This window comes from Mesoplodon bidens (assembly GCF_964165515.1).
Source record: "Mesoplodon bidens genome assembly, chromosome: 12".
Taxonomy (NCBI): domain Eukaryota; kingdom Metazoa; phylum Chordata; class Mammalia; order Artiodactyla; family Ziphiidae; genus Mesoplodon; species Mesoplodon bidens.
Genome location: NC_138168.1, coordinates 84,099,360 through 84,127,154, shown reverse-complemented (window position 1 = coordinate 84,127,154; position 27,795 = coordinate 84,099,360). Strand labels below are relative to the sequence as shown.

Here is a 27,795-nt window from a genome sequence, read left to right as displayed (position 1 = left end):
TCCAGTACCCTCTCTATGTAGAACTCCTTACTCCCCACCCCCCATATACATCCTTAATGTCCAGTGATTGAAAACACCCTTAATGGCTTTAATTTTCTAATCACTGCAAATGATTTCAAGCCAACTGATTCTGAGATTTTTGGAAAAAAATTTTTATACAACTGAACTCTATTATTTCCTTTGCTGTGTTAAAAAGTACTTCAAAAATAATGCAGAAAAACTCCGGGTACTCCCAGATACTCCGAATCTCTCCTTAGCATTCAGAACGCTCCGAATAGGATGAATAAGTGACATCAGCGTTCAACGGAAAGAGATCCTCGGCCGCTATCAGCAGTGCTGCACGGATTACAACAATTCTGTGTATCGTGTCATATGAAGTTCCGTACTGCACATCATGTATCTACCTACATAGCACAGTCAGTTTTCTGTTTAGCTCCTGGGGAAACTCACTGTCTGTATGTTGTTGCCAAAATTACAGAGTGACCTGCCGTCAAATCTTCTCAGGCCGCCCTAGCGTTTCATCAGCCTGGCAGCTGTTCTATTAGGCACACATGGCAGAGATGAAGTGTTTGGTTAAGATCAAATCTTTAAGCCCAAAACACAGTCCACAGTCACCGAGGAATCCCTGGCCTCTCACCTGGAGCTCTACCCTCTCTCACAAATAACACTCACACGTAAAAATGCCATTTTAACCCTCGCTCCCCTCTGGCACTACTGCTTAATTCACATGAGCGGCTTCCAACTGTTGCTCCTGCACAGAAACACGTCCTGATAGTCTGTGGTCACAGGATGGCATCCCTTTGAGATTAAGCAACTACATCCAACCTAAAGTTAAAATTCTAGACCACGACAGGAATTCACTTCAGGAGCAGAGCCTTGGCAGCGCTTACCAATATCTTTTGAGGTAATCTTCCGCCTTTGCTTCAAGACGGGCTGTGACGCTTCCACAGAGCCAGGAGGAAAGGTAATCTCCCTTCTGACTGGGGGCGGCTGGGGGGCCGGCCCCGTGACCTGGGCCGTGGGGACGGTGGGCATGACCTTCTGTATCTTCATGGAGGGCAGGAACGGGGACTTGCTGGGAGACATGCGGCTCTCCAGGGAGCGCTGGAAGGAGGCGGGGCTGGGCGCCCTGGAGATGTGGTTTGGCAGCGACGGTGGCGTCTGGTAGGATGACTGAGGCGGGCGCGTGATGGGCTGCATGGAGGCTGAAGAGGACATGTAAGGCTGACGCTGGCTGACGTGAGAAGGCCACTGGCTCTCGTGGTTTATCCTTTGATCAGGTACCATCATGTCATCCGTGCGGTTCATGCCTGGGTAAGGAGGTGTCTGTGCAGGGCCGCCAGGGCCTTGCCTGCTCTGGTAGGGATAAGGCATATCGTTGCGTGTCGCCCACATACTCTGCTGAGGCCCTTCGCTGGAGGACGACTGCATTGGGCCGCCCATCATCTGAGGGGGGATCCCGTGCGCCTGTATCTGCCCCGGGCCTTGCATCCTCTCTCTGGTGTAGGGGTACGGGTACTGTCCCTGGATGGGCCTCCTGTCGGGTCCGGAGTAGGAACTTCCGTACTGGTTATACATCTCTTGCTGCTGGTTGCTGTACTGCATGTTGTACATGTCTCCCTCGTGGCGTTTGGCTGGAGGCCCATACATGCCATCCATATGGCGCTTGTAATTCTGAAAATTCACACAAAGACAAATCATACTGATGTGCTTTTACAGGTATAATCACACACTTAAATTATGCAAAACAGTTATTACCTGGTGGAATGTTCATTTCAAAATGAATACGGGAAGCTCCCACAACACCTACGGACTAACAATTTACGCACTGTATTCAGTATTACATAAACCATGTCACGTACTCTGAAGGAGCTTCCGCGGTTTGTTTTCATGTGCTTCAAATTTTCTGCGGGGGAAAAAAAAAAGGCTTCTCGCCTGGTATTTTCCGGGGCTGCAATTTGGGGAGGGTATGGTTTTGGTGACCACCACAGAGGCACTGCGGAACAGGGGCTTGGGGATGCACCAGGGTGACTTCCGTAGGTAGAGAGAGACCTCATTGGGAGGGACTGAGCACCTTGAGGGCCAGCCTGAAGGGGTCCTGGGTTCAACAGACTCCTTGGGCCTAACTTTACAGAAAAACTTCCACACAGAACCTGGCTCTTCAGACTGGACCTGTGCCCCCTGACACCTGACATTTCATGGCCCCGTCCCGACTTCCAGCTTGTCTGGGTCACATTCTCCATGAAAGCCTATGAGGACAGGGCTGGTGCAGCCCTGCTCCTAACTCTCCTCCCCAGGGACGCCGGGGGTTCCAGCACTTGATCAGGGTGGGAAGCTCCTGATGACAGGGAAGGAGGGAGATGCTCCTATGTTAATTAGCATTCTTTCACTTTACTTGAAAACTGTTTAAGATCAGTTGGTTTGGTAATACAATTCACTGTAGAAACGTGCTCCAATAAAATTAAATGTTTAAAATCCCTTCTATTTTACAAGAGGTCTTAGACCTGAAAAGTTGTTTAGAAACAGCAAATTCCTGTGTCTGAAAAGCCACAGCATGTTGTGCAATCCTCTGCATTGGCCGTGATAACTGCAAGGTTACCTCACATACTTCACCATCTCTGAGCTGCAGCGCTGTGTAAACAGCATGAACCTAACACCTATCCTATAAAGTGAAAATATGCGGTCATTAATATCTTACTCTTAAAAACAAATTAACTTTCACTATTAGTATGTAATATTTTAAGTTGTTTTCCCTACATATCCTTTTTAAAACATATCGACAAATTTTTGTGCTAAAATGTCATTTGACACAATAGGACACAGAACACACATGTCTAAACCATACTTGAACTTGGGCTTATTATTTACAAGGATGAATATCCTTAACTTCCTACGACATGTTATATTTTCAAGAGCTATTTCTAATTTGCTGATTTCAAAATCCTAGGGATATTTTTTAGCATAAACAAACATAACCTGATTGTTATATGTCATTTTTGTTATACTTCCTAAAACTGTCCAGAAGTAGTATGAGTTTGAATTTTAAACAGAAAGCACAGAGATGCATGCCGCTCACCAACTCACCGTCTGCTGTGGATACAGGCCCGGCTGGTGTCCTCCATATGCTGGCTGTCCTGAGGGAGGGCCTTGGCCTGGGTACTGCTGCCCGTAAGGTTCATGCCTAGAATGAGGCATTCAAAGAAAACTTCACTTACCATGGACCTCAGGCCAAGAGAGGAAGGAAGAGTCCACTTCTGGAAACCCCACTGCACCCTCCCGACAGGCGCTGTGAGCTGCAGCAGCAGTACAGCTCCCAGCAGAAGGGGTGGCAGCACCCACTCTGGGGCCGCTGCCAATCCCTGGCCGGTGGGTGGGAGGAGCCTCGCTGGACGGCCGACACCCTCCTCCTCTGAAGAGAGGCCCCGCCCATCCACTGAGGGACGGGGAGGGCATGGCACACGCTGATGTGAGGTATTAACGAGGGCAAGAAATAACAGGAGGGGCTTCCCTGGTGACGCAGCGGTTGAGAATCTGCCTGGCAATGCAGGGGACACGGGTTTGAGCCCCGGTCTGGGAAGATCCCACATGCCGCGTAGCAACTGGGCCCGTGAGCCACGGCCGCTGAGCCTGCGCATCTGGAGCCTGTGCTCCGCAACAAGAGAGGCCGCGATAGTGAGAGGCCCGCGCACCGCGATGAAGAGTGGCCCCCGCTCGCCGCAACTACAGAAAGCCCTCGCACAGAAACGAAGACTCAACACAGCCAAAAATAAATAAATAAATTAAAAATCTAAAAAAAAGAAAGAAAGAACAGGAGAACCAAAGAATCAAAGCAGTATTTCTAGGAGTACCAGAACATTGGCATATAATGGTGGAAAATGTTTATATGTCTTACTTTCTCATCATGAATATAAAATGTGCAAGTTTTTAAAAGGATACTTCAAAATCAATCCAAATGATACTAAGTATAGACAAAACTACTCAAAATTTCAAAACTACTCAAAATTTCAAAGTCCTATGACCCTAAAAGGCTACAAAAAAGAATAACAGGGATGATTTACGTACTTCTCTTAAATCTTAAAATGGGAATGAACAATACATTTATTTCATATTGACAAATTATAAATACCATAAAAATAGCATGTTAAAAAGAGCAATGAATTGAAAACTTAAAAACTAAGCTGGTGTAGTTAGTATATTGAATCTTGTAAGAAAGAGAATACCTGGACTGAACATACTCCTAAACTGGTCAAGGAGTGAGAATAAGAAGGAAAATAAATGAATTTTTAGAATATCACATGTAAAACAGATACATGGGAAGTTTTTACTAATGACTTGGATATCTAGAAGGTAGCTTACAGTTAGGAGGAAAAAAATATAATGGACGTGGATAAAATTTCAGCTGAGGGCTTCCCTGGTGGCACAGTGGTTGAGAGTCTGCCTGCCGATGCAGGGGACACAGGTTCGTGCCCCGGTCTGGAAAGATCCCATAGGCCGCGGAGCGGCTAGGCCCGTGAGCCATGGCCACTGAGCCTGTGTATCCGGAGCCTGTGCTCCGCAACGGGAGAGACCACAACAGTGAGAGGCCCGCGTACCGCAAAAAAAAAAAAAAAAATTCAGCTGAACAAGTAACACTTTTAAGAAGAGAGAACTTAATGAGGTAAATCCTAATGTGGTAGAGCCAAAATGACTATTAAACCTAGGCCATGCACTATTCCAGAAAGCATTCTAGAAGAAACAGAAAAGCATATAAATATATATATATCTTTTGCTGTACGCGGGCCTCTCACTGTTGTGGTCTTTCCCGTTGCGGAGCACAGGCTCCGGACGCGCAGGCTCAGTGGCCATGGCTCACGGGCCCAGCCGCTCTGCGGCCTGTGGGATCTTCCCGGACCAGGGCACGAACCCGTGTCACCTGCATCGGCAGGCGGACTCTCAACCACTGCGCCACCAGGGAAGCCCTAGAAAAGCATATTTGCTTCGGTTCCTTTAAGAATACGTCCCAGGATGACTGTTCTCCATTTAATCTCATCAGTCTACCCCTCACCCCTACCCTCACCAAAAGCTTTTCCTGGACCCTCAAAAACAAACCAAACCTTAGTTAAACCCTGATCCAGTACACTAGACATCACACAATGGTAACTGACTGAGGCAGATTTCACAAATAAACCTTCACTAGGAGGTCAGAATAAGAAGTTGGGATTCCTGAGTCACTATTAGAAAGTACCACATGGCTTTGAGCATGTGAGGCTGTGTAACTCAAGAACCAGGCTCATAGAGAATGCTAGAAAGAAACCTTATTTGGGGCTTCCCTGGTGGCGCAGTGGTTGAGAGTCCGTCTGCCGATGCAGGGGACACAGGTTCGTGTCCCGGTCCGGGAGGATCCCACATGCCACGGAGCGGCTGGGCCCGTGAGCCATGGCCGCTGAGCCTGCGCGTCCGGAGCCTGTGCTCCGCAACAGCAGAGGCCACGGCAGTGAGAGGTCCGCGTACCGCAAAAAAAAAAAAAGAAAAAAAAAGAAACCTTATTTGGTAAAACAGTGATTTTTCAAACCTTTTTTCCTTTGTGTTAAACCAGGGACACCTCACTACCTAACCTACAGCATGTGTACTGAGGAAAGGGGAGCAGTGTGGACGGAGGCCTCGCCACATGGGATCCCAAGGCAATGATGGAAACCACTGCCTGTCCTGAGAGCTGCCTGTGCGGCGACAGTTAGAGAAGGAGCCTTCTAGTGCACCTCCACTGGTTTTCTTTAAAAATGTTAAATTGGGGCTTCCCTGGTGGCGCAGTGGTTGAGAGTCCGCCTGCCGATGCAGGGGACACGGGTTCGTGCCCCGGTCCGGGAAGATCCCACATGCCGCGGAGCGGCTGCGCCCGTGAGCCATGGCCACTGAGCCTGCATGTCCGGAGTCTGTGCTCCGCAACGGGAGAGGCCACAACAGTGAGAGGCCCGCATACCGCAAAAAAAAAAAAAAAAAAAAAGTACAGAACCTAATTCTCTGATCATAATAAAACTAGAAAAAATAAAAAGATTAAAAAATGTTAAATTGAAGGCTTTGTTTCTGAGCACTTCTCCGTTAGCGAGGTAACGAACATGCCAACCAAGGGAAGGGGCTTCGTGGTAAGGACCAAGGTCAGGGGCCTTTTTCACAAAAAGAAGTCCACCCTAAGCCACTATATTAGGAAGCAGCTTCCTCTCAGAGACATTTCAATGACTTTCCTTCTATCTTATTAAAATAATCTGGGCCAGTAGTGCAACCTTACTTGCCATTTTAATATCAAGATGCTGTCCTGAAAAAAGAAAAAAAAAAAAAAGCTGCCCTGGCTTTTCTCAGAGATGTTTATTAAGGAACAAAGTATTCCCTCCCTGTGTAAAATGTTCACAGTGGAAACAACTGAAAAAACAACACCTGGAAGACCTTACCAAGAGCCACTACCACTGAGCCTGCTGGCAGCCCAGTGTGGCACCACTGCCCAGACCTCGGCCTCTGGGAGAAAGGCAGGCGCTGAGGCCACAGGAGGAGCCAGGTGTGGAAGCTCGAGGCGGCGGTCTCGGTGTGCTGACAGCCCTGGCTCTTGCATCCTGAGGGAGAAGACTCTTGCCCTGGCCAGCCCAGCCCCAGCATATTTCTTATTTGTGCTTTTGGGCACTCGCTAATAAAAATACAGCTGTACTTGGTAGCCTGGGGACAAGGCCCTTCTCCTCAGTCCTGTTACAGTCGTTGACTGAAGGCAGCCATCTGACGCGCACAATCCTTTGAAACTCCATCGGCTCCCCGAGCTCAGAAACGTGTGTGTGAGGAGGGCACAGTTTCTAGTGAGTCATCTCACCTTCACCTTAGGAAACACTCACCTTCGATCATAACTGGCTCCATAGGGAAACTGCTGCCGCTGCCCCATGCCTAGACTGGACATCGCTCCAGACGGACTCTGGTTATACATGTCCTGCATGCTGCTGGTGGGCATCTGTCCTTGCGTCATAAACGGCTCACTACTTCCAGGCACTGCAATATTTTCAGTAACAGACAAAAAATTAGGCGCTTTCAAAAGCCAAAGGGCCCAAACATCCCTTTCTAGTCATTGCTGTTATCCTTAATATGACAGACAACAATACCGATGAAAGAGCATAAGGTCTGGAGTCAAGATGGGCCCTCTTGGGGCAGGATTCCAAGATGGACCCTGAGGTCCCCCTTCCCCACCCCTGCACACACCCTGTATGAGCCTCTCCCTCTGAGTGTGGGTAGAACCTACGAATGTGATAGGACGTCACTCCCAGGATTATGCTACATCACAGGGCAAAAGGGATTTCACAGATGTAATTAAAGTCACTCATCAGCTGGCTGAGCTAACCAAAAGGGAGAGCACCTACGTAGGCCCTTTAGATCAGCATCTAGAGGTGAGAGACGAGCAAGTCGGAGACGCTCTCCCGCTGGCCTGAGAGGCCCACGTGTTAGGAATGACGGAGGCCTCTGGGAGCAGAGAAGGCCCCAGATGACAGTCAATAAGAAAACGGGACCTCAGTCCGACCACTGCGAGGAAACAAATTCCACCGACAACCTGAACAAGCTCAGAAGAAATGGAGTCCCGGCTGACAGCTTGATTTCTGCTGTGAGCTGAGAACCCATAGAAACTGCGAAGGCACACGTGTGTGTTGTTTTAGGCCACAAGTTTGTGTTATGCAGTAATATGGGAAACAAACACAGGCCCAGATCCATACTTATTTGGGTAAGTTGCTGAACTTCTAAGTTTAATTCCTTGTCTATAAAACGTGGTTGGGAATATCACCTCATGGAATGGTTGTAAGGAAGTGATGAAACAGAGAGAGAGAGAGAGTTACTTCCCTTCCCTTCTAGGGGAAAAAAAAAAAAAAGTGAAAACCTTAACATAACCACCCATGTGCGCCGACTCACTCTTAAAATCAGGATGAAGAAAATCACTAGGGAGTTAGGAACAGCTCAAGAAGGGATGAGATACAACTATTTCTAACAAGGGGTAGAGTGTCAATTAGGTCAAATATGCAAATTAGCATTAGCTCAGAGCCTGAAGGAAATTGAATTGGGTCAAGCCCAGAATCTAGCCTGTAGGCAAATTAAACCTTTTAATGCGAAGCTTAATTGATATACCGTATTACTACCACCTGAAGGTTACTTTTATGTTCCATGGGATAAAAGCCGATTAAAAGTTTGTGAGCTGGTAAAATTTGTTTGGCTGGTAGAGAGGTGCAAATAATGAAGCCTGACACTGGTAGAAGGTGTTTTGCTTTGTAAGGTGCTTTCACATACTTTATATCTGACAAGATCTTAAATCAACCTGCAGTAGAACCAGTTTTGAGGTTACTTTCCATTTTACAGATGTAAAAACAGAGACAGACAGAAATAAGGGGGATAACTAAAGTCAAATAACTTAATTCCCTAACATAAAGAGTTCTTAAAAATCAATAAGAAAAAAGACAATCAAATTAAAAAATGGGTGAACACATCGATGGACATTCACAGGAAAAGACAAATAAATGGCTGCTCAATATATGAAAAGATGTATGATCTCATTTATAATTAAGGAAATCCAAGTTAAAACAACTGTGAGGCTTTCCCTCTCTCCCAATCTGATTGGCAAATACTAAAACCACTGATAATAATCATTCTTAGTATGGGAGACCCACATGCTCACGTTAAGAGTACTAAATTGGTATAACTTGCCAATACCTGTTATGATAGGCTATATTTTGGTGACCCCCCCAAAGAAGCACACCTCTGGGTGTTCCGTTCATAGCTTGTGAAGTCCCACCCACTAGGAGGCTGGGTACCAGCAAATGTGATGCAGCAGAGGGTTGTGAGCAGCTGCAAGTGAGGCTGCACTCTTGGAGTGCTCCTTCTGGAACCCGCCTACCATGTCACGAGGCGCCCAAGAAGCTCCATGGAGAGGCCCCGTGGAAAGGCCCCATGGAGGAGGCCCCCGCCAACAGCTCCAGGAGCTCCCAGCGGAGCCTCCAGGTGACACAGCCATTCAAATGACACCCCAGCTCAGCAGAGCTCTCCGTCAGGCTTCAGCGGACAGCGGCCGCCTCAGAGCCCCAGCTGAGCATGTGTGGAGCCCAGGGCCACCCCACCCATCACAGGACTGTGAGACAGAATCAAGTGTTGTTGCTAAAGCTACTAAGTTTTGGGATAGTTTGTTACAATAGTAGAAGATACTCAGTAAATGAAAAAAGAATTCTTATCCTTTGATGCAGTTATTCTTCTTCTAGGAATCTATTTCACAGAAACACTCTTACAAGTGTGAAAAAACAGCCATACTTCAATAATCACTGCATCATTATTTATAATAGCAAAATATTATGAAACAAACCATCCACTGCTAGAGCATTAAAAAGAATAAGTAGGACTGTATGTGTAGATGCTAATAAATATTCAACATACGCTGTTTGGGCTTCCCTGGTGGCGCAGTGGTTAAGAATCTGCCTGTCAAGGCAGGGGACACAGGTTCGAGCCCTGGTCCGGGAAGATCCCACATGCCGCGGAGTGACTAAGCCCGTGCGCCACAACTACTGAGCCTGCGCTCCAGAGCCCACGAGCCACAACTACTGAGCCTGCGCTCTAGAGCCCACAAGCCACAACTACTGAGCCCACGAGCCACAACTACTGAGACCGTGAGCCACAACTACTGAAGCCCACGCACCTATAGCCCATGCTCTGCAACAAAAGAAGCCACCACAGTGAGAAGCCCGCGCACCACAACGAGAGCAGCCCCCGCTGGCCTCTCTCCGCAACTAGAGAAAGCCCACGTGCAGCAATGAAGACCCAACGCAGCCAAAAATAAATAAAAATAAAAACACTGTTAAGTTAAACAATATATAAATATTCACTTATTGTTCACTTACAAGCAGTTAATCAATCAATCCCTCAATCAGTGATGAATTAAGTGAGCAGGTGGGGAAGGCAGGCAGGTGGACAGGCGGGGCCGAGGCTACTCAGGGCTGCTGAGTCTCAGACTGGGCTCTTTCATCTACTCCACCACCACACTACAGGGCAGCAGGAGCGACAATACCAACACCAACGACAGGGAGCGTGACAGCCACTGACGTTGGTCGTTCAACAAAAAATCAGAGCGCCACCAAGCTCGCCGCCACAGTATGGTGAACCGAGGAACGGAAAACTTTATTATACAGGGGGTAGGGCTGTAAGAAAATATGTTTCCTGTGGGTTTTCTGTTTATCTGCTTTAATTTGATACTAAATATACCAGTACCGTAAGGTAGCAGGTGAGCTGAAATAGACTGGGATTTGAAATGCAAGGCAGAGCTTCCCGCTGAGCCACTGTACCATTCACACAGTTGATGAGAACACATTGTAGAGCTACCTAGTGTCTAGCCAGGTAATGCACAGGCACCCCCCACTCCCATGTTTATTTTCATTATAAAAAAATTAGCGGCACACAGAAACAAAAGAAATAGAAATCTTGCTGTCTAACATAGCATATGGGTAGGATATTGGAATACTTCACAATAACTTTTGAAACCAGATTCCAAAACTTAATTATTTTTTCCATGTTATTGTCATATTTTCAGAGTCTAAAAATGTTATACATCCACCAACAGCACTAACAACATGTTCCTTCTAGCATCTCATACCACTAAGGAAGGCAGCTAACGCCAACATTCACAAAGCTTTCCAATTTCTGAGCTTATGGATTGACTGCATGTTCTGCAAAATCTTTACTTGGAATAAGCAGCTCGTAAACTTTTTGAAAGGAAAAATTATAGATTATCTTGCTTTGTATAGCAGATATCTGAAATACATATGAAATACAATCTCACTTGTTAATTAAATGGTAATATGCCTAACATTTAAAATTTTGAGATTATTCATTTTTATTTTGCATTGCTCTGTAATACTTGTGAAAGCCAAGGCTTTGGGCTTTATGTTTCTCTCTACTCAAGACAGTATCAAGAAATTCATGTACCCCAAACATCTAAATACAGCAAAAGTACTATCATTTAAGGGATCCCAGAATAAGTACTTCCATAAAAATATTATCCACCATGTTTCTGTACGCTTTTCAAAAAATATTCATATCATGCCTCAATTTCACAGGACTCAACTGCATCTGGAAGAGTGCCAACAACATTTGGCACGTGGATGCCACTGGAGGAGGTAAAACAGGCTTAGATGGCTACAGTCTCGGGGCTACGGGAGGGCTGGGGGCTGATACCCACGAAGGAGAAACCCACCCTGGGTGTTTGCTAATGTCAGTGAGAACTCTCGGTGACCTCGTCCATCCTACAGTTGTCGATACCACTTCTCTGCTTAGTTCTCCAAGATTATACCTAATTCCAACGCTCTGCTCAGCTCCAGACACACCCTCCACCACTTATCGCCCTGACTTATCCACAAGTCAACTCGGGATTTCCTTCTCTAGCTTGTTCATTTCCCAGATGTCCACACCACAGGTAGTAACAGCCAACCTTATTTCCCTCTTTCCCAACTGCCCACGCTCAGGTGGTAACATCTTCACCCTCTCAGTCACCATCACTTGGTTCTTCTCCCCACGTTCAGTCCATCGGCACATCCTGTTGTTTCTACCCCCCAACGTATATACTGGGTGGTTCTACTTCCCGCTCCCTGCTGGGGTCTGACTCCGACCCATCACCTCTCCCTGGATTAGGACAGTGGTCTCCCCATCTCCACCCTCACCTCTCTCCAATATGTTCTCCATAAACATCCAGTTATTTACTTACTTATTTTGAACAAAAAACCCAGTCACCGCACTTCCTGCATAAAACCCCAAACTCATCAACATGCCTAGGAAGGCACAAAGGCTCTGCCCCATCAGCCTCGACGTGCTGAGCTGGCCCCCTGCTCTCTGTGCCCCAGGAGCCTTGCACCTCCTCAGACACACCAGCCCTGCTCCTGCCTCGGCCCCCCCAACTCCTGGTTCCTCCCCGACTCACTCCCGCTCCCCAGGTCTCAGCAGATGACTGACAGCTCCTCTGAGCCCTCCCCTCCCCGCCCCCCTCCTTAGGACATGCCCCTCCTTCCATGATCTGCACCCAGCGTCATTGCTCTTTGTGTCCTTTCTTGCCTGTTTGTTTCCTTCCTTCCATCAACCACCATCCTTAATCATATATATGTGGTTTAACTTACTTTTTGTTTCTTGTTTGTAGACCGTCAGCTCCACAAGGGACTGTCTGGTTTACCAGCATTCTACCTGGCCCTCAGCCCCATGCCCGGGTCATGCCATGACGACCATGACACCAACTCCAGGCTGCACTGGGAGCACGTTTGCTTACAATACATACCAGTCACTCTTCTAAGGGCTGCGTTTACGTGCATTAACTCAATTAATCCTTGGGGCCCATTATTATCCCCATTTCTAGATGAGGAAACAGACGCACAGAGATGCTAAGTACTGTGCCCAAGGCCAGAAATTTAGTAGGCTGGGGAGCTGGGACTCAAATATGTCTCGAATGGATCAGTGAATCAGTCATGGGATGGCAGACAGTAGAACACCCCCTGGACCAACCCTGCACAGAGGCCCCTCGGCATTTACCTTTTCTCATTCCTCCGAAGGGGTCCTTGTTGGGCTCGTAGGGCATCCTGCCCATCACTTCTGGCATGCTCATGCCCTGCTGGTATGGGGCGCTCGGAGTCATGGAGTTGCGTTTTGGGAACGATGAATCACTTGCGTCTGAGAATGGGTCGTGCACACTGACTGTACTGCTTCTGATAAGATGAGAGACATGAAAGCTTAACGACAGAGCATTAGTCACCTCCAAACACTTACTGAGAAAATAAGCCAACCTTGAAATCTGTACCTGCAAAAACCATCCAAAGTAAATCATATGAATAAAACTAGTGGTAGTTAATATTTAAAAACTCACTAGAGAACACCATTGCCTCTCTCTATAAAAAATTTGCTCCAGAAAAATGAGAAGATAGACAAATCTGATTTTGTATGGCTCACAGAGATGTTTCAACATACCTTCCACCTTGCATTGGGGTCATTTGTCCATGAGGGGTGGAGGCCGGAGTAGGTGGCTTCAGGTCACCTGGAACCTCTGCCATGGAATTACTGCCAGTTGACTGGGGAGTCTGTGGACCTTGCAAGGATCCCGAGTTAGCTGATAGTAGTAGTACCAAGAGAAAATGGGGGGAAATCTAGAGGTTATCAAGTAAGCTCATCCTTGATAGTTATTGAAAAAAAAAAAAGGAAGAAAATAAGACATCATCTTATGTAGAAATAGTAACAATATCCATTGTTGGTAACAATGTAGTAAAATTAATTGCTCTTACATTGTTTACAGTGAAAATTAGTAAAAGCTTTTTTTTTGGTAAACTATTTGGCAACACACTTCAGATGTGAGCCATAAAATATATTTATACCTTTTGACTGGGTAATTGCTTCATCCCAAGAAAATAACCTAATATAAAGAAGGCTTTCGGCAGAAAAATGTTATTTCAGTGTTGTTTATAATGGAGATAATCTGAATATCTGAGAGTAAGGAAAAATGGGATGAAAATTTTGGTATATCAATTTGATGGACTATTGTGCTGTTATAGAAACAAATTAGAAAAATTATCTGGGTCTTAGGCAATGAGAAGTGCTTACATTGTAAAGCAATGATACAAATTAATACAGAGCTTTATATCATTTCAATGCCTTCTCAATGTCTGGATATGTCTATGCTGTCATTAATAGTCATCTTTAGAGCTATGAAATTATATTGTTATTTACAGAACACAAGTCATATTGGTTTGGAGTTCTTTAATGTCAGTACCAGAGTTACAAGACTTGGCTTTAACTATAATTGCATTATAATAACAGAGCTCAGAATTGAGCAGATCTTTTAAAAACTTAAGTGGGATTCTTGCAAACAATTAAGCCCACCTGAAAACATAATATTTTAAGGGCTCTTGCTTTATCATTGATCACAGTCTTTAGCATGTTAGATGTTCAATAGATCCTGGTTTCATTTATTAATTAAACAACTAGTAGTTGAATGAATAAAGTGCTTGCTATATTGTAGGCTGTTTTCTACAGCTGGATGCACCAAAGACAGAAAAAGACAAGAATTCCTGCCCCCATACAGTTTACAATGACTACTTTCAGAACGGTAACCCTAACAAACAGAATTAATGGCTGCTTGTAAACAATAATATTGCATATATTATTACCCATGGCTCCTCTGCTATGAAGTTCCAAAGGCTCACCACAGCTACCACCACCCACACTTTAGAGGAAATGGGGTTGAACAAATCACTGGAGACTACGGAGTGTGCTACAAAGGCGTAAGAAACAGCAATGAGCCTGTTGCTTCTCCTCAGAAAGCCTCAGCTGAGCCCAGACTTCGCTAGCGAGGCCAGGTCTGCCCAGTCCTGGGTCCTGGCCGTGTCGAGAATGAACACTGACGACTACGCTAGCCAACGGGGAGCTTGTTCCGTAACATCTCCCCTGGGTGCCTAGGGCTAGAGTGACTCAGGGATGTTCTCACAGGCGCCAGGAAGACTAACTTCAAAAGTAGGTATCTTCTTAGATGTAGATACCTTAAAATAAAAACTTACCAACTCATGCTTACAAACCAAATTTTGGTAAAACCCTGGAAATGCATATATAAAAAGGAGATATAATAAAAGAAAAAGGTAGAGTCTTTGACAAATGTGTAAGGATAACCCTACACATATGACTGCGCCATAGGGCTGGAAGGAGAAATAACTGGTTTCTTAAATCAAGAAGCAGATTGTACAGCCGTCTGTACATCTTCCATGGAGCATGGCTCACAAGGCTGTGATCTCAGAATGACCCTTATTTACAAGTATTCACATTTACAGCTAATAAGAAAAAAAAAAAAACAGGAAAAATTCTCCCCTCTTGCCGGTGTGTTTTCCTTTCCTTTTAGGGAAAAAAAAAAAAAAAAAAAGAAGGCAGCCAGGAGGCTGGCTCTCCAGGATATCCCTACCTTGTGCCAGAAGTTACAGATGTATACTCTAAAGTAAACAATGCAAAGGTTACTGAAGGTTAAGTGCATCCACACACTTGAGACTGTACAGCCAGACTCCTAGCTGGGAAGATGATTTACACAGCATGAACCCGGTGCCCCAGTTCTGGCTGGGGTTACGGGAAGCAGGGTGGGGAGAAGAGCGATAGCTGATATGTCCCAGGTCTACAGCGACCAGAGGTCATCCAGAGGGCACCTCTGTTTATAACCCGAGCCCCTTTCTCATTTATCTTCCACTGAGGATTCCCTAGTTGGATCCATGACAACCCATGACAAGCTCCGTGACATCACCCGACGGCTAATAATAGAAAGGCAGTCAGCCACCTGCCAGCAAAGATGGATGGGTTTTTGGTTACAGACTTACGAACTGAAAGTGGAGCTTTCTGCCACCTCCCCGCACTCCTCCCAGGCGGGTCCCCTCCCCTCTCCTCCCCCACTCTAGCTTACAGGCGGGCCCAGGCCACCTGGGGAGGCGATTCCTGTGGCTGTTCATTAGAACTCCACAAACTTTTACAGTCTGTTATAGCAAGAGCCCCGCCGGCACCTCCGAGATGCAACCATACCCCCAGTCCTTGCTCAGGTTTCATTCAGGAGCCTTCCTCTGGCTGACTTGCTCTAGTCCCCGGAAGACACAACCTGGATCTCTGGCATGAGAAACCACACAGCCACTCAACAGTGAAGATCGTGGTACAGCCCCCAGGGCTAAGGGGTGATACCCCTCAGGGGCTGACAGGATTGAATTTCAGATCCGTATCAGCTACATCAAATCAAAACTGGAATACAGAGGGATGACTTAGAATGCTAAGTCATTAGCACTTAGGATTTAAGTTGGCTCAGAATGACCATTTGAAAAAACCATCTAGAATGTTTCTTCGGAATCTTTTAGTTGGTTGCCTGGATGTACTGGTAAGGAATAAACTACAGTTATGTTCTTATGGGAAAAACCGACTTCAAAGAACACAAACGTTGGCTGAAAATTAGTTCAAAAAATTTTTGTAGTATATGAGGCCCTGACATGGCGAATACCTGGGAATAATTTGTTTCCCTTCTCTGACAATAAAAATGTTTCAGAGGCATTTTCCTCAATGATAGGTCTGGAATCAAAGAGGCCACAATGCACAGATGCTAGAGGAGATGCCCGGCCTTAGGTTGAGAGGCTGATGTTACTCACTGCCCTACTGCCCAGTCCGTGTGTCCGTCTCTCTTGCTGAGCGGTGCGCAGAACACATGAGCCAAGCAGACTGGCCCCGTGCACCCTGCACGATGCCTTCCAGGCCTCGCACTGGCTGAATGGCTAAACTCAGGAAGCCTTCTTCCCCTGCTTCCTGTTTCACAGGACTTGGGCTCCATTTGGACCACTAAGAAGAATGTATTATCAGAAGCGCATCTGCAATCCAAGCTCTTTTGTGCAGTTAAAGCGATAATGTTGCCATAAAAACGGTAGTTTTAAAAAAAAGGGGGGTAAAGGAAAGAGCTGACTGTTAAGAGAACAGGCCCTGTACTTTCTGAACTATCTATACCTCAGCAGGATTTCTTGTACTGAAGCTGATGCACACTGGGAGAGCTATTCTCCATACAGAAGTGCAGACCATTCAGTGACATGAGTTCTTTCCTGGCAAATAAAATATACCTTTAGATCTTTGCAGACATTGCCACTTTGTTCCCTACACCCCACCGGGGTTTTATTTTGGAAAAATAGTTTCGGAGCTGTTCATAGGCAGCTTGTTAATGTTGTGAGATTTTCGAAATTAGATTTCACAGTTTTTAAAGTACACCATAACTGGCAAAGGCTGTGAATCTTTAAGGGTGGGGTTAGAGAGGAGGACTTCTCTATTTGTATTTAGAACCGACAGATCTATATCTAGGTATGCTCATTACAAGTGCACCTCGGGCCTAAAAAGTATTTATTTGAGATCTCTAAGAGGCCTTAGATATTAGCATCGCCATCCAGATATCAGCTAGAGGGAATAATTAAAGGAGAAACAACTTCTTTCTTTGGCTCACAAGATACCACGTCCTATGTGTAAACAGTTTACCTATTACAATGCTACTTTAAACACAGGTGTAGTAGGTACATCTAACTCTGATGCTAGAGCCAGATGTCTGGGATCAAGGCCCGGTTCTTCCACTCACTAGCAATAATGGGCCAGTCTGCTTAGATTATTTATTTATTTATTTATTTATTGAATTTCTGAATTTTATTTTATTTATTTTTTATACAGCAAGTTCTTATTAGTTATCTATTTCATACAAACTAGTGTATATCAGTCTGCTTAGATTTTATGTGCCTCAGTTTTCTCAGGGATTTTAGAACAGTATCTTTATCACAGGGCTAACATGAAGATCAAATGATAAAGCACTTAGAAGAGCGTCTGGCACACTGTAAGTGCTCAAGAAATACTGTCAATGAGCTACGATCATTTGACTGCAGAGCAAGCAAGCCTCTGCTGGGGGAAGTGGCAGGTACCATCAGCCTCATCTTGTACGTAGGACAGTGTGACCAAGCGTGGACCGTCCCAGGGCTTGGACATGGCCAGAAACAGACAACAGAATGATCAAATTTAACTTGAGTGAGGTCCCCCACCCAGAACTAAGGATGATGCAAGTTTCCTCCCATGTCTAATATCGTATTTATCAGAATATGATGATTCAGTAATATCAAATCTGAAACACTAACAAGCAGAACAAAAGCTAGCGGGAGAGCTGAAAGAATGGCAGGGTCTCCCACAGTTGAGTGAAGAGACAGGAGAGAAGGCAGGTATCATCCATATGACTTTGCTTATGAGAATTTAAGTGAATCACCATTATTCCTAAGCAGTATTTTAAGATTCCTGACCTTGGGGTCAAAGTTAACTGGACTACTCTTTCTCGGAAATAGGGCTATATTGACCTTTATCATGAGAGTTTGCTGAATTCCCTACAAGCAAAAACTTGCTTGGCGGGGGACATTAAAAACTAAGTCCAAATTCCATTTTGTTAACGTACAAATCGGAGCATCTCTGACAGAGGCAGAGGTGGTAGAAGCTGGCTGTTAAATCTGCAGGGTGGCGTTTCCAGTATTAGCACAGGTTACTGGGGAGACTTATTTTGACGGTCAGATGGAATATTTTAAAATAATTGTATAAGGAATAAAGGTATAAAACTCAGAATTCCAAAGTCTACTTTGACTAAAAAAGGTAAAGCAAAAGAACAGTGCCTTCAAAGTGCTGACCGGAAATGACAATACCCCCAATTTTATTCTTTCTTCCCTCAAGCACTGCCAACGGGGTCTAATTAAACAGACAAGACAGAACAGAACACCCCTGTCTCTCTAAGATCCCGGTTTGCTCTGCTTGCTTTACTCTGAGCGGCCTCCTTAGAGCCTGGGAGGGGCTCCATGGGGGCGGGGTCCCCGGCTCGCCCGCCGCTACAGCTGCAGCACCACCACTTACCAGGGGAGGGCGGCTGGAGCTTGGGCTGCTTCTTGGTGTCTCCCGTGCTGAAGACTTCCGGCGGGGGCTCCTCCCCTCGCTCAGTCTTGCACTCAAAGGCAAACAGGTACTGAATATACTGCTTTTTCAGGGAGCTCGCTGCACTGCTTGAAGTGCCAACATTGAGGTTGGTTGCCAGCTCACGCCACTTCTTGTTTTTATTAACCTGGGGGGAAAAAAAAAGGCAGGATCATTGGTTTGCAGCAAAGTGGCTTGTTTAAAGCCAGGAGACAAAAAAAAAAGCACTTAATGTCCTGGTTTACTTTTTTTTTCTTCACTTGCCTCTTTTAACTAATGCTCATTATTCCCACTCAGTAGTGCATAGACAGCATTTACAGTTATAAAACCATTAAGGAACCTGCTGATAGCTACATAAAAAGCATTGCTCGTGGAGATTCTTCTGCCTGGTGCATCTTCTAACACCTCACCCTCTCCCAGAGCTGGTGCTGTCCGGGCCCAGCAATTGATCTCTGAGCAAATGTACGCTCTCGCTCACACTCATCCCCATACCACCTCTTATCTTTAAAAAAAAAAAAAAAAAAAAGGGTGTCCAAAAAACCAACATAAGAAGCAATAACAGAACTACTTTGCAAGTTAAGTGTTTGAGCCTTAATGTGAAAAACAGTATCTTCTTCCAACAGCCGCAAGCTTCCAGAAAGATAAGCCTATAATTTTGGTCCACGCCCAGCCTCTCACGAGGCTTTCTTGTGGTGTTGGGTGAATCAGGCCCCAACCAAACGACCCCAACTTAAAAGCCCGGCCGAAGCCATCAGCCCTGTCTGAGCTGTGGAGCCACCAGGTCGCTGACATAGCAGCACCTGTGGGCTTGGGAAGGGGTGCACAGGACTACCCAGTGTGCCCACTCACACTTCGGATGGAGGGAACACAACTGCAAAAAGAGAAGAGAAAAAAGGAAGGAAATCCTCAAATGTTATAAAAGGACTTGAGGAATTACTTTAACCTTTTGATTCCCACATGGGAATAGAGTTACATGACGTTGAAACACGAAGGAAACGTGAAGGCCTGCAAACACCTGGGGAATATTTTGCCTTTAGACATTTCCTGTGTTAAGTAGCATAGGTTAAGGGGACAGTGAGTTTTAATGAAATGTTCAATTTCTGGATTCAGACTTTCTCACAAAGCTCTTTATGTCCATTTACTTAGTACTAAATGGTGCATGATAAACCACGGAATACTCTTGGGAATGCTTAATGCCATTTTTGTTACCTAATGCCAGGCTGCAACAAGCAGGCTTGCAATTGCTTGCCAAACAGTAAGCAGAGCGCTGCCTGATATACCCTGAATGAGCTGATCTTTCTGTGGCTGCAGCACCTATTCCAACCACATCTGATGGCCACCAGGTAGAGCGCAAGACAGGGTGTAAGCAACAAGGCTGCCAAAGACTCACCACCACTGTGAATCACTGCTACGTTCCAGCAGCTTCATTAGCTAAGCCAGCAGAGTCCTGCTCACAGACCCAACATGGGAATACACACTACTGACAGAGTGAGGTGTCTAGACAATCCCTACGCTTCTGCGAGGGGTGAAACCCAATTGTTTAGCGTCCTGGGGATTCTAAAAAAATCTGTCAGGGCGTCTAGGTGTAAAGAAAGAACGGTCAGGGGAGTCTATGCCCATAGGAGAAATGTCAGGGGTGTCTAGGTGCAGAGAGGAAAGGTTGGGGGGGGTCTATGCTCAGAGGGGAAAGGTCAGGGGTGTCCAGGTACAGAGGGGAAAGGTCAGAGGGTTTAAGTGTAAGAGAGAGGTGTGTATCCTGACCTCTCCCTCCACTGAGCACCACTCACACCTGGTCTGCATCCTGTGATTTACCATCTGATCAGGCAGTCCGGAGTCAAGCTCTGATTGCTTCAGTTGTAGGCCTCAGGTCTGGGGTGGGAGGAGGCACCTCAGGGAGGGCTGAGAACAAAGGCCTCTCCTGCATCCCCAAGAGCTGTGTGGCACCGAGACCAGGGTGGGCCCTCAGTGATACCTGTGGATTACATGACCTGCCTTTGGATAGTGAGGCCCTGCACCACCTGAGGCCCGAGCAGCTACTTTCATTGATCTGGGTGGGAGCCCAGGTATTGACAGGTTTTAAATTCTCCCAGGTGATGCTAATGAACAGCTAGGTCTGAGAACTACGGGCAGATGAAAGGGCTTGCGTTTTGCAATCAGACAGACCTGGCCTCACCGCCTAGCCTGAGAATCCCTGGGCCACAACATTGTACAGTCGGCCTTCCGTGTCCCTGGGTGATACATTTGTGAATTCAGCCAACTTCAAAGTATCAAAAAAAAAAAAAAAAATTCCAGAAAGTTCCAAAAATCAAAACTTGCATTTGTACCAGCAACTATTTAGGTAGCATTACATTTTATTGGATATTATAAGTAATCTAGAGATGATTTAAAGTACACGGGAGGTTGTGTGTAGGTTATATAAATAAGGGACTCGAGCTCTGAGGATTTTGGTATTCGTCGGGGTCCTGGAACCAATCCCCCATGGATCCCAAGGGACAACTGTACTTCATCTTGTTACATCTCTTCTTCAGGGCTGATGACCTTGCATTTCATGGGTATTGAGGAAAAAAGTGACAAGAAAAAGCACAGTGCCCAGAACGCAGTGGGCGCTCACCCCTTAGGACACTTTCCCCCATTCTACTTCGGGACATGGATACACAAACCAGACCCAATGCTAAAAACTGGGCTGAGACTGGTGAGGAAAGTGTGGCCTCTAGGGTACAAAATTGAAAGGGGAAGTGCAGGGGAGGCATCTGCACAACCCCCAAACGAGCGCCTCCTGGAATTCTGCACTCCGGGTGCCACTTGTGCCCATGCCAGTCCCAGCCCTGTGAAAAAGGGACAGCACTGCTCTTCTTGTCGCCCAGGTAGAGTGGACGTGGTCTTAGAAGTATGACTTAGTTTTCTTGCTAAATTGCTCTGGATAGAGGGAAACAGTGAATTTGATTTATATCTAATCTAGATAATTTAGTCATTTGCAAAACATTTTTATTTACTATGAAATTCTGATAGATTCAGTAGAATTCTGGAGCTGTCAGGGACCCGAAAGCAAAATCTAGCCCAAATGTCTCATCTTACAGATGAGGATTTGAGATCCATATAAATGACTGAGGTCACTCTGCGAGTGGGCAGCGGATCCAGGTCCCTGGCCCCAGCACTCTCCCCCTGCAGCACATGAACATGGATCCCCGTAAAAGTGACCTTCCCAGGGGCTTCGCTTTTCCTTTGTGAGAAAAAAATTCGAGCCTGTATATTCAAAGAAAGCTGCTGTAAGAGCTTATCTATAGCATCTCCTCATTCATTCATTCATTCATTCTCACCTGTGCCAAACCTCCAATCTCTTTAACGCAGACATAGAGTCGGAACAGGTCCAAGGGCTTCTTGCCCACCGCAGGCAGACTTGAGACCGGGGAGCCTCTCTCCTCCATGAAGGTGAGGTATCGGTCTACCCACAGCTTCCTCTCTGGCTCATTCCCCAATTCATACACCTTTGTGATCTTTTCCCCAGTGGTGGTGGATGAGCTGGACTTCTAGAGCCCAGAAGGAGCATTTGGAGATGGGGCATGGGTGGGCAGAGGGAAAGGGAAGGTGGTGAGAAAAAAGCAATGAGCTCCCAAATACAAGAAGAAATTTCAAAACTACTGCTATCACACAACAATTAGGAATGAAGGCTACTAGTTCAGGCACGAAGTACACATTGTCTTAATTAAGAATTTACGTTGACTTTAAATAAAGGGCCCAAACTCCCCCTTTTATATACTTGAAAACCAAAAAAAGGAACAAAAACTTTTTTTTACTTTATCGATATAAGCGTTGAATCCCAGAAGGCAAGATTCCAATGACGCCTCGCGTCATTTTTAAAAACGAAAGGGTGCTATAGCTCATTGAATGATCACAGTGAATTTAAAACTTCACACGTAATGTTATAGAGCCCCCCAAAACTACATGGACTCCTACATTTCCTTGTCAAAATGTGGAGGGCCAATGTGTGTCTTCATTAAAACTAAATCATACGGAGGAAGAGCAAACACGTGGTACTTGCTGAAAAATATAAGGTAGGTCACATGTCACAGGACCCAGTGGTGTGGGGGCTCTACACTCGAGAGCTCTGTAAACTAATGGCCAGCTGAAGCTCCGGCATTGGCTCATAACGACCTGCTTTCCCGACTTAAGATTTCTTGAACTTCTCTGCCAAGGTTAAGGGGCTGTTTAGATATTTTAATACATTTCTTAAGCAACCATGTGTTAATCACAAAGACATGTGCTATTTCATACTCCCAGCATATCTATGGATGAATACACACGTTTACTTTCATGTGCCCATTTGGTTTATACTGATGCTCTAATTCTTGGTCTTTTATTTTTCTAACTATGTATTTGATTCTAAAATGTCAAAAGTTGCTGTTTCATAAAGAGCCCAACTGTATATTTTTCCTTTCTTTTACATCTCTGTATTTGTAACAATATTTGTGCACTTGTAATATCTGCAACTCCAGGATTATTGTGCAAAACCACTTGTAAAGTCTTGATAAAGATTTCCTTGGAATAATAACATACTTCATTTAGTCATGTTTATTTACTAGGTTGTCATTTGCAGTGTACAGCTCTTATTTTAGATGGAGTTTTTCTTAACTCTTTTTCATTATATTTAGCTCAAGATAATTTTAAACATACTGCTGAAATGGGGGCAGTGGTGGTGGTAGAGCCTGAGAAAGGATGCTTGAGAATGAAACTAATCAAGCTGGTGAGTGGCAGAGGTCCCTCCAATTAACACGTAATTTTCCCAAGCTGTTCTCGCTAAAATGTTAAGCCTTCAGTTTTAGAATTATTGAAGCATAGAATCTTTACATAAAATATATAAAACTGGGTAATACAGTTGATGTAAATAAAAAAAGTAGAGTGGTAGGATAAAAAAAATAATGTGATCTTTTAGAATTTGATGCTGAAGCTAAAGAGCAAGTCACTTAAAAGTTACTTTAGATAAGAACTTAAAGTATGTATACATGTTACTATATATGTCTATAAGCTCATGTACATACCAGATTATGGAACATACTCCATGTCCAAATAAGTTTTTAAAATTTATTTACCGTATTCTCACACCCAAGGAATATCTGACTCAGAAAAGAAACTGTTCTAACACATTTTACACCGCGTTCTCATACTGGGAACGTTTCAGAAACTTTGCCATCATTAATGAGGTGGTTACGAACAGGAGGTTTCCAAATCATAGTTTTGAAACTTTGTCTTTATTGGGAGGTACGCTGAAAACAATGGACCCAATCTTTTTTTCAAAAAAATAAAAATTTGAAAGGAGAACCAGAGGAAAAAACGATTATCACCTAAAATCCATGAAAACCACCACCATGAACCTCCCCCTTGCATTTCATCTGTGAAGAACTGAGAGGAAAAGTCTGAGATTCCATTTAAAAATAAGAGATATAAAATCAGTCGTTTCAGTTTACAGTCACTCTAGGTGCTCCGCCAACATCCCGAGTAACAGATCCAGCTGCTGTTCCGGGCCAGGCCCTCTCTAAACCCACACTGTGGAAGGGCTCCAGGAGAGAGTTAATCGTGACCCAAGCAGTGAGACTGTGAAGTGCTTGTTCCTGTCTATGAAAGGAGTGGATTCTCGTAACCTGAAACCGGGCTAAAGTAATGATTTACTTAGTTTGACCCTCCATATTTTAACTTTTCTTACCTTTCTTTGTTAAGTGAACTTAAGTTTAATTAACTTCTACGTATCTCAATTTGTTCTCATAAAACCTTAATGAAGGTAACAGTTTTTAATAGAATTGTTTTACTTTTCATAGTTTTTAGGTCTTCAAAAATGCATTTTATGGTGCCATAATGTAAAAAAATGCATGCATCTGTATGAAGAGAAAGTGGTCAAGCCTCAGTTTTATGTTAGGGCCTAGAAGAGGCCTCCCCTGATGCCGGCTCCCTGGTCTGAATCATCATCGCAAGCTTTATGTGTCCTTGGTGGCACCTGGCCTCACAGTGCGTAGAGGCCTATGTTTTGCGTGGGATTAGCTGTCTGCCCTCCGCTCTCCTGACTAGACTTTAAGTTCCACAAGGCAGGAACTGGGTTGATCTTGAATCACCAACCGTGACGGCACACTGAAGGTGCTCAGTACGTCATCTGTTCTGAGTGAATACTCAGATGAACAAGAAAGGTCTGAAGAGTCTAGCAGCATCCAAGTAAGAATTAACAGCTGATGAAAATATTCTATAAACAGGTTGTCAGTGAGTGAAGTGCTAAGTGAATGTGGACACAGTCTAGTAAGACTGAAAGCTGAGAAGGGATTGGTGGGCGAGTAACATCTCCATTCCCAGCTTCCAGGGCTGCACACTAGCCCATTCCCTAAGTTAGTATTTGGGTGCCCAAACAGAGAAAAAGGACATTTAAGAGAAACAAAAGCCCTAGGAAATAAAGACTGTACACTTTATCACTGATCAGGCTCAAAACACACTTTTTTTGTTCAGAGGCATTAATTATGATGTGACCTTTGGATAAACGTCATTTATACTCTACCCACTGACAATGGGCAAGAAAACTATCCCTGAAGAAAGCTGGTTAACTTTTTCAGGCCACTAGCACCACCTCGTATTGCTTTGGTATTGTAAAAATTGTATCCTACTGCATGAAACAGTCGTGGAGGCAAGAAAAAGAAATGGAGATAGCTGAAAAATTACAGCAAGACATTATTATGGTGCCACCAATGTTTTCCTTGCATATAACTTAATTAAGTCTATAAGTACACTTTTCCTCAAGTCTTTGAGGCAGATTTACATTTCAGCAGTCTTTACCATATGCCTGGTAATATGTGTATATGCATGTGTATGTGCAAATGTTTATTTTTATTTCAGAATGTTTTGTAACAAAACAGTGCTGGTCCATGGCACACTGTCAAAGCAGAGAACATCTTTGTTATTTAGTCCATTTCAGGCCTGCTATTAGATAGGCTTTATTAGAAACATTGTTGGGAGCAATTTTAAGTACAAATTAAAGTTGTATCTCAGGAAGAGAAGTTAAATACTCTTCAATATATATCTGCAGTGACTCGATGGCAGAGATAAGCTTAGGCCCTGCATAACAATCTCCTTTAGTTCCTTTCTTGAATGAGCATCTCATTAGAGGGTGGCGCTGTTTTAACCTCTAACGCCTCCCACTACCTCAAACCGCATCTTCTGCTGGTCCCTTGTTCTAAGACTGGAGCCAGAAGTTTGCTTGTAAATTCTTTTTTTTTTTTTTGCTTGTAAATTCTTAAACAAAAAATGGTTATGGTACAGGGAGAGGTAATGTATGTAGAAATATTAATGAGGTCAACAGTTCAGTTTTCTTTTTTCTCATATTTAAGTAGAAAGGAGGGTTTTGATAATAGTTTCCTACAGGGCTTATTGGATAGAGATAATGTGACTAGTAACGTAAAATAAATATCTCAATCATTCTTTATAATTCAGGAATCAGCAAGATGGAAATTTTAAACCTATAATATGGTCTATTAGTAGTCTTTAATAAATTATTATTCTTAATTATTATCTTAAGGTTTTAAAGATATTTTCAACCTCTGAAATCTTCCCCTCTGAGCCAATAAACAAATGTTTTTGAAAAGTTATAGCTGGGGCTCTACCTGTTAACTTGAGAGTATCATTGATTCAGAAACACTTTTTCTATGATTAAAACAAAACAAGACACCAAAGTAGATTATGGGACCGCCCCCCCCCGCCGCCCCCCAATGTTGGCTGCCTTCTGAGACTCAAAGCAAATAACACAAAGATATCAGAATTAAGGAGCTGCACTCTCTCTTCCATTAGTTCTGCTTAATCCATATTAGAAGCATTTTTCATTTCATCTCAGTTGTTGAAAAAGCGAAACATATGTCTACAAAGGAGGTAACAGCGAATATTGCCCTTTCTTCTTCTGAAAAGGAAAATGCTGGTTATACTAGAGCTCCACATGAATTTTACAAACATCTACTGGAACTACCAAGTCTTCAAACCTTCAGCTCTATCTGTTTAAACCAGCGAATGGATAATTAATAGCAGCCTCCTTTTGGGGTTTTGACTAGATTGCCAGATTCGGCAGTTAGAGTCTTCTTCCCTCCAACTTGCTTTTCCTGAGCTGTGCTCTTCAATACATTGTCTTGCAAAAATTAGCGCATTAATTAAGCCTGCTTGGCAAGTAATTGCATGTTAAGATTTTTTTTTTTTAAAGGTCTTTTGATTCCTTATATGCATGTAAGATAAAGGTTACTACAGTGCCATTCTTCTTCTTTTTTAATGGCACAGACTTAATTTCTTTAGTAGGAAAATAAAGGCCTAGCTCTACAGACAGAGGAATATTAAGGCTAAAAAAATTCCCTTATATGCACATTTCCATTTTCGTTTTTTTAAATATCGTATGAAATCAACACTTAATATCAAGATTATGAGCAGGCTTGCGCAGGATATAATTTTTCTATCTCAACTGATTCTAATGTAGGCACACATTAATCTAAGAGTAGCATTCCAAATATTCACGTGCACTAACATTTCTACAACTTTTCTGTTCATTTCTGACAAGTAGACCGAAACAAAGCCTGGCTGATGATATGCTAAACTGTGCCCAGAGTGTAATATTTATATGTTCGAGTTAGGCAGTTTTGAAATGAGACGTTTCAGACACCGTAGCCGACGAAAGATTTAGGCCAAAGGCCAAACTTATCATCTACTCCATGGCTGCTATTAGTTCCCATGTAAATGGACCGTTCACGCATTTTAAAGATCTTCTGTCAGCGCACAGTGGATTAGACATTTAAACAAAGTCCTTGCGTGAAGGAGCTTGGACCCAGGAACACAATCACATGCTTCGTCTAGAGACGCTTCTTTATACCAGTGGTCTCATTACCAGCAATCAACGTATGTATGATGCATACCAACTTTACTCGTTTTGTTACTGCTATAAAGAAAACCCTGTCGTGGATAAATTGTGCAGAAAAAGTCTTATAAAACAAATAAATAAGCAAGCATTAAAATAGAGTTAACGATCAAAAAACCCCGAAAGAACAAAACAAAACAAAAAGCCAGAGCCACTTACAGGGCTTGATGGAGTCTTTGGCCAGCCTGGGCTGCTAATGCTATCACTGTCATCTCCATGAAATGAGGAGATACTAGCAGAGCTGGGGGACATTGGGGAGGGGACTGGCAGGGTGCCGGGGGTTGGGGGCTGAGAAATACCCTGAGAGCTGTAGCTATCCTGTGGTAGAGGGATAAAAACAAAAAAAAAAAAAGACAAAGGTAGGGCAAACTTTATTTAAAATGACAAAAAGCACATCCAGG

The 27,795-nt window shown here is 44.3% G+C and overlaps 1 protein-coding gene across 7 annotated transcripts in view; it reads right to left on the bottom strand.

Annotated features, from left to right (window-relative positions):
* Nucleotides 1-27,795, bottom strand: part of ARID1B (AT-rich interaction domain 1B) — a gene marked incomplete at its 5' end in the record, with an annotated part of 416,596 nt that overhangs the window by 7,965 nt on the left and 380,836 nt on the right. For 5 of the 7 annotated variants that reach the window (XM_081251587.1, XM_081251588.1, XM_081251590.1 and 2 more), the window contains 8 exons: nucleotides 891-1,674; nucleotides 3,085-3,181; nucleotides 6,852-7,002; nucleotides 12,544-12,716; nucleotides 12,976-13,114; nucleotides 18,421-18,625; nucleotides 21,795-22,004; nucleotides 27,554-27,712. In XM_081251587.1, coding sequence (XP_081107713.1) covers nucleotides 891-1,674; nucleotides 3,085-3,181; nucleotides 6,852-7,002; nucleotides 12,544-12,716; nucleotides 12,976-13,114; nucleotides 18,421-18,625; nucleotides 21,795-22,004; nucleotides 27,554-27,712 — 1,918 coding nt within the window. The remainder of the gene's footprint in view (nucleotides 1-890; nucleotides 1,675-3,084; nucleotides 3,182-6,851; nucleotides 7,003-12,543; nucleotides 12,717-12,975; nucleotides 13,115-18,420; nucleotides 18,626-21,794; nucleotides 22,005-27,553; nucleotides 27,713-27,795) is intronic. The other 2 variants (XM_081251591.1, XM_081251593.1) reach the window with 1 other exon arrangement.